The 18,777-nt window shown below is 34.9% G+C and overlaps 1 protein-coding gene across 1 annotated transcript in view; it reads left to right on the plus strand.

Annotated features, from left to right (window-relative positions):
- LOC143257888 (uncharacterized) overlaps positions 1-18,777 on the plus strand; it is a 120,510-nt gene that overhangs the window by 12,460 nt on the left and 89,273 nt on the right. The window contains exons 4-10 of the mRNA XM_076516912.1: positions 668-949; positions 6,235-6,387; positions 7,021-7,100; positions 8,327-8,459; positions 12,287-12,453; positions 14,524-14,755; positions 17,343-17,550. Of these exons, the coding sequence (XP_076373027.1) occupies positions 668-949; positions 6,235-6,387; positions 7,021-7,100; positions 8,327-8,459; positions 12,287-12,453; positions 14,524-14,755; positions 17,343-17,550 (1,255 nt within the window). The remainder of the gene's footprint in view (positions 1-667; positions 950-6,234; positions 6,388-7,020; positions 7,101-8,326; positions 8,460-12,286; positions 12,454-14,523; positions 14,756-17,342; positions 17,551-18,777) is intronic.

Raw genomic sequence — 18,777 nt, forward strand, 5'->3', positions numbered from 1 at the left:
AACAAACAGCCACAAACTTAGCTTTATATATTAGCAATACCAAGTGTGGAGGTCTCATATACTCGATTCGATCTTATTATCATTAGGATCTCTACCAGCCTACCCTTAAACTGAAATTCTTTTAGGTAGGATTAGAGTAAATTAATGTACGAAATCTTGGGCGTGGTCAAATACGTGTTGAGAGGGTTTAACTTTTCGAGTCTAAAACTGTAATTGGATCTCAAATCAGTCAAAAGATGACAGTGCTGCGAACTAAAAGTTTGCACTTGGGAAAAATAAAACAAACAAAGAAAAACCTCAGAGCTATTCTATGAGTCGCTATGCTATGGCTAAAAACACATCAAATGTTTACTTTTTAAGCAGCTAATATCAGCTTTTTTTAAAGTTAGACATTTTTTCGACACGTTTGAAATTATTTTACAATATTCAATGTGTCTGAACTACTTAGTTCCTGTGATTTGTTATTTGTTAGATTCGTTGTATAAAGATAGATTCTTATAGAAACAACTTAGGCAGCAAAATAAACTGCTTGTGCAAGACTTCTTCAAACCACAAATCTTTACCTGTGATTACCATACTTTGGTTTCCTCACGTAATAAATAAATAATGTATGTTTTTTTTGTAAAGATATTTTTAGAGTGCTAAATTTTAACGATGTTTTTTCGAGGAAACTGGAACGAATTATTACGATACGGAGAAAGGTAGCTTACATGTAGTGCTTCAGGAAGGACAGGAAATTGACGTCCGACCACGTGAGGTATTGGAGTTTGGCTTAATTTTTCCGGTACGTTTAAACGGAAAGAAGCGGACTGGACCAGCAGAAGCGGATCTCGTAGCCAGCATTTCTTCGTTACTCGTAATTCCTACAGATGGCATCAGGATCGTAGAAATCGAATGCTGTAGGGACAGACGATATTTACTTTCCCGTCTGAATAAAGTTGAAGTTCAGGTAAGTGTTAATTACTTCGTTGGTTTGTTTTGTGAACGTCATAATGACGTCACTAGTTTTGAAGTGCAGAAAAACAACCAGTGAGCAGTATCCGGCACAAAAACAAACTGCTACTCTTAACTTTTAGAACAGAAATAAGAACAATTAGATATTTATGCTATGCCCACCACGGGGATCGAAACTCGTATTTCAGCTTTTGGTGACCACTAATTGCACATGTAGAAGAGTTAGTTAGTCTGCTTTAATATTTTCGCACAAAGCTACAGACGGACTATTCTCACATACTTATCCCCAATTTTGAGCTAATAGACTAGGGAAGGGGGTCAGTAACATACAGACACAAAATTAGCTTTATATGTTTGTGCCCCAGTAATATAAAGCGATTCTGTTTTGTAACTCATCAGGATCTGTGTCAACCTACTCTCGAACTGAAATCCGTTTAGGCAGAACTAAAGTAAATTAGTCAATGAGACTATGAGACATTGAGGCTGCTCTTGCCTGATATAATAGTAGGATTTGACCGTCACCTTTACGGCTGAAGTACATTTTTTTTGTGGCAACAGGCCACGAACCATGAATTCTAGTCACATTAATAAACCAAGCTACGCCCGACTCTAGGATCAATTTTTCTAATCAACAATTTCCTAAAAAAAATGTTTGTATATCAAAAAGTATCTCAATGACCACAGCGATCTAATTATCACAAGTCTTGTTTGTTTGTTTGTTTTGGGAATTTCGCACAAAGCTACTCGAGGGCTATCTGTGCTAGCCGTCCCTAATTTAGCAGTGTAAGACTAGAGGGAAGGCAGCTAGTCATCACCACCCACCGCCAACTCTTGGGCTACTCTTTTACCAACGAATAGTGGGATTGACCGTAACATTATACACCCCCACGGCTGGGAGGGCGAGCATGTTTAGCGCGACGCGGGCGCGATCCAGCGACCCTCGGATTACGAGTCGCACGCCATCACAAGTTTTGATAACAAATTGAAAACGCTGCCATCATTAGAATCGAGACCTGAGTTATTATATCTCGTCAGCTTTATTATTTGTTTTTTCGTTTCTTATCAAATGGTAGTTCCTAAAAGCATTTTATCTCCGGTACTAATAATAGTAACAATAACATTTATCACCACGGCTTCCTTTTCTTCCGTGTTTATCATGTAGTTCAGCAAAGTACACTCCAGATAATTCTAGTTCTAAGCTTACGGCATGAAATAACATGTTTTAGTAATTTACCAAATTTTGATGACGATATCATAACTAACATTGCTTTTTTTATACTGGTTTTTTTTTCAGACACGCAACGGATAAATGTAAGACATCATATTGTATAAAAACATAGACATCAATAACACCTATCCAGGCCTGACGGGAAGGGGAGTTATAGTCCCGGGGCTCGGGAAAATATGGGATAAAGAATAATGTATTTTCATTTTCGTAATATACTTAAGGAAAAATCGCAGTACTGCGGGAAATCGCATTGCCTCAAAAATACCTTTTTATCCAAAAAATGTAAATTCTCAATACATTTGGCTTCCGCCCACTAGAAAAATTATTCATACGCCCATGAATATACCATGAATTTAAGAAGACTTCAAAAAGGTGCTCGGGGACATAGTTGTCCCTGGGGCTCAACCTGCAACTCGACTCCCCTGCACCTATCCTCCTGTTCGTATATATTGGCTACGATTATCTTGATACTTTCAAACTTATTGGATTGACGTATTGAATACATATATACACGACCGACGAAGAAAACGTTACCATGGGGAAAAACTTTTATGCATTTGACATACACATGTTGGTTATGGGTTGTTTTCCTCTAGACTGACGGTGTCACACATATTTTTAGCTTGGTGGTATATTTCATGAGCAGTATGTGTTGTCTTTGTTATGCTCGTTTTTCTTCGTGGACAGGAAATAGCAGAGTGATTTAGAAACTCTTAAGCTCAGGTCTGTCCATTTTGCTCCAGTTAGATAAGCCGTACTAATATTTTGTCCTGCGGATTAAAACGTATTTGGTAAATGGCATTGTTCGTCCTTGTGCAGACTCTACTGTCGCAGAATTAACTGGTACTTTCGAGCAACTTATTTTTTTCGGGGAGTGGGGAACTTTTATGCCCATAGCTGTTTGTTTGTTTGTTTTTGAATTTCGCACAAAGCTACTCGAGGGCTATCTGTGCTAGCCGTCTCTAATTTAGCAGTGTAAGACTAGAGGGAAGGCAGCTAGTCATCACCATCCACCGCCAACTCGTGGGCTACTCTTTTACCAACGAATAGTGGGATTTACCGTCACATTATAACGCCCCCACGGCTGAAATGGCGAGCATGTTTGGCGCGACCGGGATGCGAACCCGCGACCCTCAGATTACGAGTCGCACGCCTTAACACGCTTGGCCATGCCGGGCCCATGTCCATATCTCATAATCCAAATAAGTATCATTAATATGAAATAAAACTTTCAGCTCTCCCCTTTGCTACAAGTGTATCAATTCCCAACAAACATTCAAATATGTCTCTTTTTAACTTTTAACGTTTCTTTCTTCTACGTTTTTCTTTTAATCTAGTTTATTTGTACATAACTTTCTACTCTAAAAGTCTTTATCTATATTAAGAGTTAAGCCTAACACCCACACCGTTTTTCATCCTATAACATTAACCTATCTTTAAGCTCGTTCTTTAGAGTTTTCTACATTTTATTTATATTTTCTCTTGGATTTTCCTGTTTTGGGTTCTTTGGTCTACTTATTCACTCAGGAATTGTGCCCTTTCTGCCCGTTACAGAGATGAGTAATGGTATTATGTTTAGACTTAAGGGGTTGGCCATTTAGTGCCGTTAGTCTATTTCCTTAATTCCCCTTTTTTTATCTATTTTCCTTTTTATTTGTATATATTTATTTTATCTCTCTTCGTTACATTCAAGTCCCCCCTCAGCGCTCATCGGTGGTGTTTGAAGGCTTAAATGCTTGAAATCGAGGTTTGATACCCGAGCTGGTTCACTTTTTGTGAATTTAATTCTCCTAATTTTATTAGGACGCGTTCTTGTTAAGTCAGAAACGTGTTTGAAGCCAGTATAGAAAGGTATGTTACCGATGTATCGTTAGATTCTATATACATGTATAGGGTTATTATTCATTGTTTAACTAACGCGTTGTTTACAGAGTCGGCCCCTTACAAGGCTATCTCACAAACCATAGATTCTTGAAATAAATATACATATTGCAAATGCTTTCAGGATAATTTGAACTGAAATCACGCCTCAAAGCTTATTTCAACTTTATGTAATGTTCGGTGGAATTTTAAAAAAAATCGTTATTTTACTACAGGAACATGCTAATTCTTTGTTAACTAACTACATTCACTACTCTATCTAAATATAATACATACATTATGATAATTTACTTCACAATTTTAGATCATATAAAGAATATATTAAATAGGCAAAGAGAAGAGGCGAGTCTCAAGGTATAGATTTTAATTGATCTATGAACAAAAATCTCGAGTATTCCTATCCAGTGATAATCATATTTTCTTCCATCTAATTTTTGACCAACTTATTCTTAACATTAATTTCTGCTGGTTTGAACCAAAAAGCTTGCATGATAAGAAAAGACTTTTTTTTTTTTTTTATAATCAGGTAAAGCTTGTATAAAATCATAATTTCCTGTACTGGTTGGATCTGCAGATGCCATTGGAATTATAATCGAAAACATCGCTTACAGTGATGTTATCTGATTGGTGATAGTGATGTGTACTTGCCATAGGTTTATATTACCTGACTATATCTGAGGGTCGCGGGTTCTAATCCCCGTCTCATCAAGCATGCTCGCCCTTTAAGCCGTGGAGGCGTTATAATGTGACGGTCAATCCAACTACTTGTTAGTAAAAGAGTAGCTCAAGATTTAGCGGTGGGTGGTGATGACTAGCTGCCTTACACTGCTAAATTAGGGACGGCTAGCCCAGATAGCCCTCGTGTGGCTTTGCGCGAAATTCAAAAACAAAACAAACAAACAATACATTTAAGCTTAACTCAAATTTCCTAAGCTGGTTAGAAGTTTTAAGGTTCTAGTGAGATTATAGCCGAAAACATCGCCAACAGTTATGTTATCGAACTAATGATACAATCTACGTATGTAGTCAAATGTAGAGGACACAGTGAACTACCTATCAAAAACATGTATAATTATTTATGCATAATATTTATGTACAGATTAGGCCTAATCTACACCTTCTCCAACGAAGAAAAACAATTCTATAAGAACACAACAAACATATATTCATAATTAAGCAGTATTTACATAATCCTTGAGTGAGCGAACATTACAAGCATTCAAATTCTCCAGGTTTTATATCTTAAATATTATCTTATGAAACACAACAGATTTAACATCCTTACAAGGGGCTTGCTATGACTCACCCTGTATATGTCGTGTACGCCTCAGGCGCGTAGCTAGAAGTGTGGAGGAAACTTTTTACAAAACAAAATGTGGGCCTTTTCTTCAACACAGATAACATAAGCCTGAGAATCTAAACTTCACAACGGGAGTTTGGGCTTAAATAATGCATTTTCTATAATTCAACTAAGCAGGTTTCGATAGTAATATTTATTTATTTGCTGTCACGTAAGGATTTTTTTTTACAGTCGTGAAGAAAAAATACTTTATATTTATCGCAAATATAATATGTTGGAGTTATTTATACAATCTCTTGTTGCCATAGCGACGAATAAATAATATTTAAAATATTAAATAATGTTATAGTGCACGCACCAACAAATACTATCCAGAAATGATACGCCATGCGGACTGTTAACTGTTTATATACTAGCGGTGTGTTTCTCATGGGTTCTTGAATAATTGGTGAGATTTACGTCGCGAGTGATCCAAAGAAATCTGTTGTCAGTGGCTGTCAACATTTTAAGCATAACAAAATATGACCCGATTTCAATGAAAATGATTCACTTATGTAAAAGAACATGTGACGTGATGGAGAAAAATTGATGTTATTTCGGATTCTGCATACAGGAATTACTGTAGAACATGTAAAAATCTCAACACTATAAAACCATCGCAAGTCTATGTGATTTAAGGGACTTACATGAAAGCCAAGTGTTTATGAAAAAATTAAAAGATGGTGAAATGTTTAGACTTTTTAGAATATTGGGGTGGTCGTTTTATCCTCCTCTTCCGCCTATGCCCTGACCAGTAAATGTGTATTTACCACTATATCTCTCATTTAATTACACCACTGAAATAAAATATAATATCAATAATAATTTACAGTTCCAGGTTTCCGGTGACTCAGTCAGTGTTACTAACGAAACTCTTAAGACAACGTCAGCGGATGATTTGGGAATATATATTAATATGTTGGTATCAGCAGTCCGGAGTGGCCTCATGGATAAACAGGTTAAGTCAGAAGTCCATTCCTTATGGGTAAGTCAGAGCAGGATGGTTTACAGCAAATATGATAATACGGCTGAGTGTTTTCTCTCAAGAATCTCGATGAGATATTTCATCATTTATGAAGGAAATTTAATAAGTTTTTTTAAAATTTCCTTCGTGCTATCGTTGCTTTTTCTTATAGGGGGCGCTCACCGTCTACACAATTGCAAACGTATTCAAAAATTAACGAATTAATGTACTTGAACTTAATTAATTTGATACAACAAACACAGTAGAGTTGAATTATACACGGAGACATTTCGCTGTTTACAAATACGTCTTTTTTTTGCGAAATTTCGGTTGTCGTATCATATCCTTAATTGTTCAATAATGTCCTATATAATTCTACATATTAACTTACTTTACGAGGCTTAAGGAATAAACACTATTTATATATACCATTTATTAAACGACCATTGTTATCGAGTGAAAACCTTTTTTTTTTAAGCTGCTGGAGGTGATTATAATAAATTTACTTATCGTCAGGCATTTGTACATGTTTGACGCGTCGCTGACAACGCATTAAAGATAAATAGGAAGTATAGTTTAGTGAAATGAATTGTTTGTTGACAAAGAAATGTTCATCTTTAAGCCTTTGTTAACACAACTTCTTTAAACCGACAGATTCGTAACCATAGTTATCTGGCCTCGGACATAATCGTCGAAGGAGCTGCTCTGCAAAGAACACGAAGACAAACCAATCAGTAAGTTCATAACCTTCTGTTACCTATGTCATTAGCAGCTCTGCTTAGTGTCTTATTAGATATATAGTTACTTTGTTTAGTAGGTATGTACTGCCGTTTAGTGTATTGTTAGATATATAGTTACTTTGCTTAATAAATAAACACTACCGTTTAGCGTCTTATTATGTTGTTTCGTTTTTATTCGTTTTTTTCAATTTCGCGCAATGTTACTCGAAAGCTATCTGCGCTAGCCGTCCCTAATTTAGCAGTGTAAGACTAGAGGGAAGGCAGCTAGTCATCACCACCCACCGCCAACTCTTGGACTACTATTTTACCAACGAATAGTGGAATTGACCGTCACATTATAACGCCCCCATGGTTGGGAGGGCGAGCATGTTTGGTGCGACCTGGATTCGAACCCGCAACTCTCGGATTACGAGTCGAACGCCTTAACACGCTTGGCCTTCCGGGCCCGTCTTATTAGGTACGTAGTTATTTTGTTTAGTAGGTACATACTGCCATTTAGTGTCTTATTAGGTATGTTGCTTAGTAAGTATTTATTACTTTGTTCAATAGTCACTTATAATTTTGTATAGTAGGTATTGCCGTTCAGTATCTTTACTAAATATGTTTTGTTTAGAAGGTATCTGTCGTCACACTGTTCTAACAGAAGTCGTTATTTGTGTACAAACTGTCGTTAACTTCATACATGTATCATTATTTTGTTTATTTGGCCTCCATTAATTAATCACGACAGATGTTAATTTGTTTAATGTGTACATCCTGTCGTATGTGTGCTCTGTATATACATGTTGCTTTTGTTATATTAACAAAGTCGTATTAAAGTGTCTCAGGCTTGGATGCAACCTTCATTCTTGAATGATTGGGAAAATTATCAATGAACACGAGATTGGGAGTAAATCAAAATGTATTGAATAGATGGAAATTAGTCTTTAGTGTATAAAACGAAATTTAAAAATTAAATTTGTTTTTAATTTTAAAAATTCCCCCTAAGATGCGCCTGTCAAACTGTTGTGTTCCAGGTGCAAGCCGTAGAAGTCTAATGCTCCTGTACGTTATATATATAATAGCAGGCATAAACTACAAACTTTTGTGTATAACCTTGCTGTTTGTTTTCAAAACATGGCAACATTAGATAGCTTTCCTTAGGTAAAGGTGTATATTTGATTTACATTCTTGACTTACTGAAACTTATGCATCTTGTGTTCAACATAATTTATACGTAGAAGCATCTCGAATACACCATCGTTCCAAACTCCTTACAAGATACTAGTCTGTGTAGAAGAGTGCGGGAAGACGGTGACAGAGGTCTCAGTCTATGAACCTTTAAGAATAATCCTGTATGTTAAAGATGCTAATGTAAGTAGTTCTTAAAGTTTGTTTACAAACCGCTATCTTTTGACACTCAGCATATAGAACTGACTTTTAGACGAACTTGTTTACTTGCAAAGTAAAACAAAACGCAAAACTAAGGGTTATTACTAGTCTCTACACACCCCCTAGTGGTACAGCAGTTATTTATGTCTTTGGATTTACAACACAATAAACCGGGTTTCTTCTCGCTGGTGGGCAGAGCACAGATAACCCATTGTGTAGCTTTGTGCTTAATAACAAACAAACTAGTTGCAACCTTTACTTTTATTATTCCCCCCCCCCCGTGATATCTATATGTTATTAAGGATCTTGTGAACAGTGGGATCAAGGACCCATAAACAATTCGATGTATAAATTATTCAGAAAAAAAACGTGTTAAAAATTCTAACAGAAATTTCATTGGTATTTTTCACTATCTGATTTAGAAACTTCTCTAAGTAATGGTCTACCGAGGCTACCGAGTGGAATCGAAGCGCTGATATTAGAGTTGTAAATCCGTAGATTCACCTCTGTACTAACGGGGACTAAGTAATAGTCTTAATGAGTTAAACATTACAAATCAATGACTTTATATTACTCTGTAATTTTAATATATTGTGTTCGGCCATCTAACATTTTGAAACAAATAAGTATTAGACTGGAGAAAAAGGCTGAAAATAATTTTCAAAAGCCATTACATCTGTACACATTTCAAGGTGGTTTACGCAACGCATGTGAGTGGACCTCTTGGATTGCACTTTGATATATTCAAAACCAGATACTAACAAAATACACAGTTTTTCAGTGAAAATTACACAATATTTTGATAAAGCATGGAACCTGAAGAAAGGCTTAACCATTAATTTTCCTTTTCCTCGAAAAAATTAGCACCACCTTTATATATTTCTGCCTACGCCTGCACACCTTTACAGATTTCTGCCTTTGTCTTCACCAATTTTTATAGGTTTCTGACTACATTTGTACCAACGTTATCGATTTCTGCCTTCGCTTCTGCAGTGAAAGAATATTTTGAAAATCATCAGTAGTTGTAACCCTAGTTACACAGAACGGATGTGGTATGGGGTATAGAAAGTATTCATTGTTTTAGGGTTCGGACCAATACAACATAACTAGATTACAGAGAAGTCGATATGCATGAATAAATTGCATTTTTCTTTCAAATGATAAATTGAAATTCATTTATTAGCTGTTAAATTACGATAATGGAACTTCCCATTAGGATACAACAACTATATCTTTTATTTATTATATTTTAATGTGTAACAAAACACCTTAATTTAGATTTTTGTTAAGGAAACAGCGCTAAGGTAACGGTGGAGTTAGGTAAAATAATGTTTTGGACCTCCATGACCTCGGAGTCATGTCTGAATACACCCCTCTTAATAATAAAAAACAAACAGAAATAAACATGTGACTGCTAATGATAAGCTGGATTTACCATCATTGTTTTGGTTATATTTACCATTAATAGATTCAGAATATAGGCTTACATTATGATCTGTAAAATGGAAGGTCAAAGAAATAAGAATAATTAGAGATGATATTATTTTTATATCATTTTTCTAGTCGCCACTCGTTTCTTGCGTTTTTATGATAAATATTGTTGAGCCAAATGGAACATCAAAACAAATTTAAAACAACAAACAAACTAAGAAAGAAAAAACAGCATGTATTACAAACTAAGTTATGTATCAAACCAAAACCAGGAGACATCACACCAGTAAAAAGAACCAATAAACGTGTTACAAACAAAACCAGCAGCAATTATACTAGAAATAAAACAAAAAACGTGTCACAAATTATATTATGCATCAAAACAAAACAAAAACAAAAACAATACTTGTAGCAGTAAGATGTGACAAGCAATATGTGTTACAAAAACAACAGAAATAGTTGTAGCAGTAAGATGTAACAAGCAATATGTGTTACAAAAACAAAAGAAATACTTTTAGCAGTAAGATGTAACAAGCAATATGTGTTACAAAAACAACAGAAATAGTTGTAGCAGTAAGATGTAACAAGCAATATGTGTTACAAAAACAAAAGAAATACTTGTAGCAGTAAGATGTAACAAGCAATATGTGTTACAAAAACAACAGAAATAGTTGTAGCAGTAAGATGTAACAAGCAATATGTGTTACAAAAACAAAAGAAATAGTTGTAGCAGTAAGATGTAACAAGCAATATGTGTTACAAAAACAACAGAAATAGTTGTAGCAGTAAGATGTAACAAGCAATATGTGTTACAAAAACAAAAGAAATACTTTTAGCAGTAAGATGTAACAAACAATATGTGTTACAAAAACAACAGAAATAGTTGTAGCAGTAAGATGTAACAAGCAATATGTGTTACAAAAACAAAAGAAATACTTGTAGCAGTAAGATGTAACAAGCAATATGTGTTACAAAAACAACAGAAATAGTTGTAGCAGTAAGATGTAACAAGCAATATGTGTTACAAAAACAAAAGAAATAGTTGTAGCAGTAAGATGTAACAAGCAATATGTGTTACAAAAACAACAGAAATAGTTGCAGCAGTAAGATGTAACAAGCAATATGTGTTACAAAAACAAAAGAAATACTTGTAGCAGTAAGATGTAACAAACAATATGTGTTACAAAACAACAGAAATAGTTGTAGCAGTAAGATGTAACAAGCAATATGTGTTACAAAAACAAAAAAAATACTTTTAGCAGTAAGATGTAACAAGGAATATGTGTTACAAAAACAACAGAAATAGTTGTAGCAGTAAGATGTGACAAGCAATATGTGTTACAAAAACAACAGAAATAGTTGTAGCAGTAAGATGTAACAAGCAATATGTGTTACAAAAACAAAAGAAATACTTGTAGCAGTAAGATGTAACAAACAATATGTGTTACAAAACAACAGAAATAGTTGTAGCAGTAAGATGTAACAAGCAATATGTGTTACAAAAACAAAAGAAATACTTGTAGCAGTAAGATGTAACAAGCAATATGTGTTACAAAAACAACAGAAATAGTTGTAGCAGTAAGATGTAACAAGCAATATGTGTTACAAAAACAAAAGAAATACTTGTAGCAGTAAGATGTAACAAGCAATATGTGTTACAAAAACAACAGAAATAGTTGTAGCAGTAAGATGTAACAAACAATATGTGTTACAAAAACAAAAGAAATAGTTAGAGCAGTAAGATGTAACAAACAATATGTGTTACAAAAAACAACAGAAATAGTTGCAGCAGTAAGATGTAACAAGCAATATGTGTTACAAAAACAAAAGAAATACTTGTAGCAGTAAGATGTAACAAGCAATATGTGTTACAAAAACAACAGAAATAGTTGTAGCAGTAAGATGTAACAAGCAATATGTGTTACAAAAACAAAAAAAATACTTTTAGCAGTAAGATGTAACAAGGAATATGTGTTACAAAAACAAAAGAAATAGTTGTAGCAGTAAGATGTAACAAGCAATATGTATTACAAAAACAACAGAAATAGTTGCAGCAGTAAGATGTAACAAGCAATATGTGTTACAAAAACAACAGAAATAGTTGCAGCAGTAAGATGTAACAAGCAATATGTGTTACAAAAACAAAAGAAATACTTGTAGCAGTAAGATGTAACAAGCAATATGTGTTACAAAAACAAAAGAAATACTTTTAACAGTAAGATGTAACAAGTAATATGTGTTACAAAAACAAAAGAAATAGTTGTAGCAGTAAGATGTAACAAGTAATATGTGTTACAAAAACAACAGAAATACTTGTAGCAGTAAGATGAAGCAAACAATATATGTTATAAAATAATTGTGTTTGTGCACTTTTTCAGGACAACGTCGTGACAACGTTTGACGAGTCAACATTCTGGAGGGCAAAGGTAACAGAAACTCTCGAAACTTCAGAAACTGGACCAAGTTTTGAAGGACCGAGAGATGTAGATCTTTCGAATGGGATGGCAAATTTTACTGGTTTAAGATTTGTAAAAGCTAAAGAAAGGTAAGTTTACAGGAGAATAAAGGTGAATGTTTTATTACGTCGTAGAAACTGGTATTAAACCAATCACATTTCATTCAACTAAATCAAACGATTCACGAGCTTTGTTTCTTTAATCTTCGGTAACAATGTTATTATTTTTAATGTGGTTTGTTATTGTATGTTGAGTAATATAATACAGTTAGTATCCGGGCTATTTGTACGTGTTTTAGCTATTACTTAACTGAAGTATTATATCTGAGAATTATCTGTTTGCCTTTGGAACAGTTATTACAAGTTTCAAAACAGAGAACACGGATAGTTTAATATCATGAGAAGTCGAACCGCATTAAGAACTGAATGGAATAACAAGCCTAAGTAAATATAATAAAACCAGATAACTGTTTGGTTGCTTTAACGCTGCTAAGCCTACAGATTTAATACTGAGACACTGGAAGGGGATGCTAGATTGGTTTGTTTGTTTTTTTGAATTTCGCGAAAAACTACACGAGGGTTATCTGCGCTAGCCGCCCCTAATTTAGTAGTGTAAGACCAGACGAAAGCAGCTAGTCATCACCACCCACCGCCAACTCTTGGGCTACACTTTTACCAACGAATAGTGGGATTGACTGTCGTATTATAACGCCCCCAGCTGAAAGGGCGATCATATTTTGTGTAACCGGGATTCGAACCCCCGAACTTTTGATTACGAGTCAAGTGCCTTAACGACCTACCATGCCGGGCCTGGGGGCTAGATAATGGTAGTGGAGTAATTATTATGTTTATTTGTAGTTAAGCACAAAGCTTCGCAATGTGTTATTTCTGTTCTGCTCAGAAACCGAAATCCGGTTTCTAGCGTTGTCAGCCCTCAGACTTGCCGCTGTGCCACTAGGATGTGTGGTTGGGTAATTATTATAAATAATATAGCTTAGGTTTCTAACGTTAATAATATTATGAATGACAATACAAAGTTTTGAACATTAGAGATACATCATACGATTAACAGAGAACCAATGAACTGTTGTATAAAATAAAAACTAAACACAAATAAAACAAGCATATATTTCGAATTTGATCGGGTACTTTTCCACGGAAATAAAAAGAACAAATAATGGTGTGCGTCTTTGTTTTCCTTATTTCAAACGTGTGTTGCAGTGTCTTGCCAGCAGGCTGGTTTTCAGTAGTTTAATGTTTGGGAAGAAGAAGAAAACAAAGAGTTTTAGTGTTAACTCTTCGTTATCACTGGATCTTGAAAAGTGGACACTGTTTGCACGGGCTTGCAAAGATTTTTATCAAATTTCTGGAACCACGTTGTAATGCCATGCCATTCATACAGTTTCTAGGGAGCTGTTTTCTTTTTCTTTCAACGGCTATAGTCCTTTTCGTGTCTATCAGTTTAGTAAGGAACCGTTTTCTATTTATAACAGCTTAAATCTTTTTCGAAAGAAATTCGTGCTTATCTCTGTAGTAAGTACAACTATTGTATCAATAGCTGTTCACTGAGAATACGACCCCCAGAGGCACAGCAGTATGTTTGCGGACTTGCAACGTTAGAATACGGGTTTCAATACCCGTGGCAGGCAGAGCACTGCTAGCCCATTGTGTTGCTTTGTACTTAACTTAAAAATAAACAATCTCTAAGAAAACAATTCAACAATGATAAAAATAAAATATGAAATACGTCATAATTCTCATCTAATGTAAAAGGGACGAGTGAGACATAAATGTTTTCGCTTCCTCGTGACCTTTATTTTCTTCAATGTCCAAGCTTCCTCTCACCATATTATTTTGTAATATAATTAACAGTGCTATAAGGACGCCCCCTAGCACTAAAAATGCCCCACACAACCAGAGGCTCAGCGGTTTTTGTAACCTTTACAATGTTTTCCAAGAAAATTTCCTTCTCAATATCCTGTTTTTTGTCACACAAGAAAAGATGTGAAATGTTAATTTTCAGAATGCTAACATCACGTGCTTGCTAAGATTTTTGCTAATTAAAACACGTTTAAGAAATGTTTTTAGCCAATACAAAAACCAAAGGACAACTTAAAAAGAAAACAAACTCGTAAGTTTTAAAATTTTTCGTCTATTTAGGATGGTCATCACGTTTACGGTCGTTGACGATGGTGCAAACTCGACCAGTTCATCCAAGCCTCCGCCAGCCACTTTTGGACCAATAATTGTCAAGCATCGTCCACTTTACTTGGTGCAAGTTTCTAATGGCGTTCCTTATAACGTGAAAGAGAATGGGAGCTTAGAGGCCTACATTGGAGTTAGGATATATGACGAGCTAACAAAGAAGCCGGCTCATTGGACAGCCCTTGGCGTCAGTGTTTATAAGTTACTTTTTTGAACCTAAACTGAATATTACATTAGGACTAGTTACAACACCTGAAACATGGTCGTCGTATGATAACTTAGGGACCAACTTTAAATTTCTAATAATATACAATACACTGAGAAGAAAGGGTTGTCAAATTATTGTGAAAAGAATTGTTGAATGTTTGTTCACAAGATTCTGTTTGTTTTATTTACAAAGCCTCTATAACAAGGATGATAGAGTTACAACTTGTGTTTTGTTTGTTTTTTAGCATAAAGTAACAAAATGGGTTACTTGCGCTATGCCAACTGTGGGAAGCTGAACCTCAGAGTTTAGTGTTACATGTCCGTAAACTTACGCTGATTCTCTGGGGGACTACAACTTACGTATCGAGAGATCCTGTTACATTCTATTATACAAAGGCTCAGATTGGATGATCGAATCTTTGGTTCCACAAATGTTAGTTATCGAAGTATCTTTAATATACCCCTTAAAATTTTACATCTCAAATGGTCGGATTAACTGTTGACCTTAGTCGTTTTATCAACAAGACATATTGTCCGAGATCGTCTTTGGTTTTGGTTTATATTATTATAATTAAATTTGACTGAAACATGACAGAGTTTTTAAATGTTCCACATTGCAGAACCTTCAGCTTTGAAGAAGAGATAATGAATGATGATGATGAACAGCAAAAGACAACTAAGGCTTAGCCACACAGTCAGAACTGAAGTTAACTGTATTTTCACGAAATTCAAGAAATCGAAAATTGTAAAACCTCAAAGTAAATATCTTTAGAAGCTACAATGACGTGTATAGGTGAACGCTTACAAGCATAAATATCAGTTTTATTCCTGTAATTATTATAAAGCCTTCTTAGATAAATGTTGTTTTTTTCCTTATTAAACTGGACAATTGGATAGCTGCGCTGCTCCCTTCGAAGGGCTCGAACACCGAATTTTAGGGCATTAAGCTGTCAATCTTGCCAAAAAAAGTTTGTTTTCGAACTTAGCGCCCTAACCGATCTCATGGCCGTGCCGGACCTACCACTATATAAGGCCTGCTTTCTCTCCACTCTTCCAGGCAGCAACGACGAGCTGTGAATTCACGGAAATTATTCTCCAAAAAACAACTATTTCTCCACGTTGAAAGTACGAACTCGACAAAAATAGTTTACAGTTGTACACTGGGATTACGGATTTTTTTGCTTTGGATGAAATGCGAACATTTTTCCAGAACTTGTAATGTTTGTTTGTTTAATTTTGCGCAAAGCTACACGAGGGTTATCTACGCCAGCCGTCCCTAAGTTAACAGTGTAAGACAAAAGGGAAAGCAGCTACTCATCATCACCCACCGTCAACTCTTGGGGGTTCAGTGTGTCGTCAATTCCACAAAATATTGAAATTAACGAATTCTTTTATATGATTCCACTCACCGTTTTTGTATATAACTACACTGTTTTGCCCCGTTTATATCAAATGAGTAATCTCCAATTTAGATGGTATGTCAAAGAGATCGGGATGTCCTTGATTAAGTTCTTTCATTCGACTTGGACCCACGGTTTAGATTTGGTTTGTTTGTTTTGAATTTCGCGCAAAGCTACACGAGGACTATCTGCGCTAACCGTTTGTAATTTAGCAGTGTAAAACTAGAAGAAAGGCAGCTACTCATCACCACCCACCGCCACCTCTTAGGCTACTCTTTGACCAATGAATAGTGGGATTTACTATAACATAATAACGTCCTACGGTTGTAAGAGCGAGCATGTTTGATGCGACGGGATGATTGGAAGATAACATCAAGACACTGAACACATTAGAGCATCATAATTAAGGCAAAACGTAATAACTGAGCGTTTAAAAGTAACTTGGAAATATGCTGTTTCGAATAAGTTGTTTACTGTGACGTTTGGTAGGTGATTAAAATACGAACATTATTATTATTTTGAGCTTTAAAAAACGTGTTTATTATTTTATACAACACACGTTCTTGACATTCTAAACCTCCGTTTATCTTACGAGTTTGTGAGGCTCTAGTGATTAATGTGCTCGGACTACGAACTCGAAGGTTCATGGTTCATACATCTTTGCCGCAAAAACAAAACAAAACACGCGCTTTGAACTTTAGGGCCTTCGCTTGTACATTTTTCGTAGGCTGAGCGTGGTTAGTGTGCCAGACCATGAATCTGCAGGTTCAAGGTTCGCGTTCCACTATCACCAAAATAGTTAAATAATAAATAACCCTTCACATTTTGCGACTATGAATGCGTTGTAAGGGTGACCGTCAAATCCCACGATTCTGTCAGAAGAGTGTAGTTCAAGAGTAAAGGATGGGTGATATTGACTAGCTGTCTTTCCTTCGTTCATAATTCGGTATTTCTACGGTAAGTGGCGCTGTTGTAGCCTTGGGTGTATATCCGAAGTTAAAGTAATGATATAAACAAAGTAAGGCAAAGTGTTTTAATAAATAGTAAACGTAAAAATATCGCTATAAATATTACATTTTTTCTTATATATATTCTTACTAATGTGCGGAAACGAACAGTGCACGTGTAATTCTAACGCGAGTGTTTTCTTTTTATGTCTGTTTACAGAATGGCACGTGGAAAGCGAATGTAGATTTTCTGTATAACGATATTTACAACGCAAATCTGCTTGGAGAGAAACAAATAATTCAGCAAAATGGAAAGAACGAGTTTTTATTTAACGACCTCAGAATAGACAAGTGGGGCTATAGGTACTACCTAAAGGTTACGGTTACAGATGACAGCAAGATTAGGGATCCCCTCAAACTTACAATCGGTAAGTTTAAAAACTGTCGGCAATCTTACTTGTGTATAGGATTAGAGAGCTTAAATTTTGTTTATAAAAACAAGGGTCGAGGATTTAGGGTTAAATCATGTTAATATATATATAATTCGAGAAACTGGTTTAAATTAATTTTTTGTCCAGTATTGATAGAATTAGCAATAAATCAGGTTTATTTATAGTATTGGTAGAATTAGAGTTAAATCAAATATATATATATGTATATGGGATTGGGCCTGCAGAAACTACGATCAAGTAAAGTTTATTTTCGGAGTTCGAGGAATTACGATCAAGTTTACATACAGGATTTGTTACAAATTAGGATTAAGCCATGTTTATGTAAAGGATTTGTCAGAAACTGTGATAAAACTATGTTTATGTATTCAAAATTCGAGTGACGTAAGACTAAGTCACGTGACCTAGAAACAGCTGTATCTACACTTTAGTTTTTTTCTATTACAGGTTAGAGGTTAAAGCTCTGTAGAACTAATTACTATTAAAAGAGGATCAGAGGATAAGTTATCTATTATCTTTCAGTGTTTGTAGAAGGTACTGTAATATTGTACAGGTACAATTTTAACGATATGTAATCAGATCCACGACACAAATTGAAACTAACTTTTTACAGCTTAAAATAACAACCATTTTCATCTTAAAACTATAGACCAAACCACCTTAAGGTAACATATAACATTTAAATGTAAAAAAAGTAAAATAAAAATTTAGAATTTATTTGAATTAATTTTCAGAGTTTCGCTTATTTCAGACTAATTATTCATGTCCCATCAAAGTCTGGATCCATTTTCAGAAAACTGTTATTAGGAACATAACATATTTCTTTTGTATTTCTTTATTATTAAAATATGTAAATTAGCTTCAGTGGTAATGTTACACAACATGTGCCAGGATATGTCTTTCTACCCATTTCTATATATTTTTGTGCAGAAAGTATAGTAAGAAGATGTTGTTTTTTCTGATAAAAATGTTAAAAATGTAGATAACACTTTGTAAAGGGTATATGTTGTCTTGAGGAAGCAGCAATAGAGAAAATCAAATTGAAATTTTAGTCCTAGAAAGGTGAAACTACTTTAAAACGATCGGTAATTCAAGTCGTGTAGAAAATGTTCTATAAACATACAAGCGTACCAGCGGTATGTTATTAAATATCCTAAAATTATTTTTATATGTGAAGCAAAATATTTGAAATAATATTAGATTGGT

This window comes from Tachypleus tridentatus, chromosome 7, assembly GCF_004210375.1.
Source record: "Tachypleus tridentatus isolate NWPU-2018 chromosome 7, ASM421037v1, whole genome shotgun sequence".
Taxonomy (NCBI): domain Eukaryota; kingdom Metazoa; phylum Arthropoda; class Merostomata; order Xiphosura; family Limulidae; genus Tachypleus; species Tachypleus tridentatus.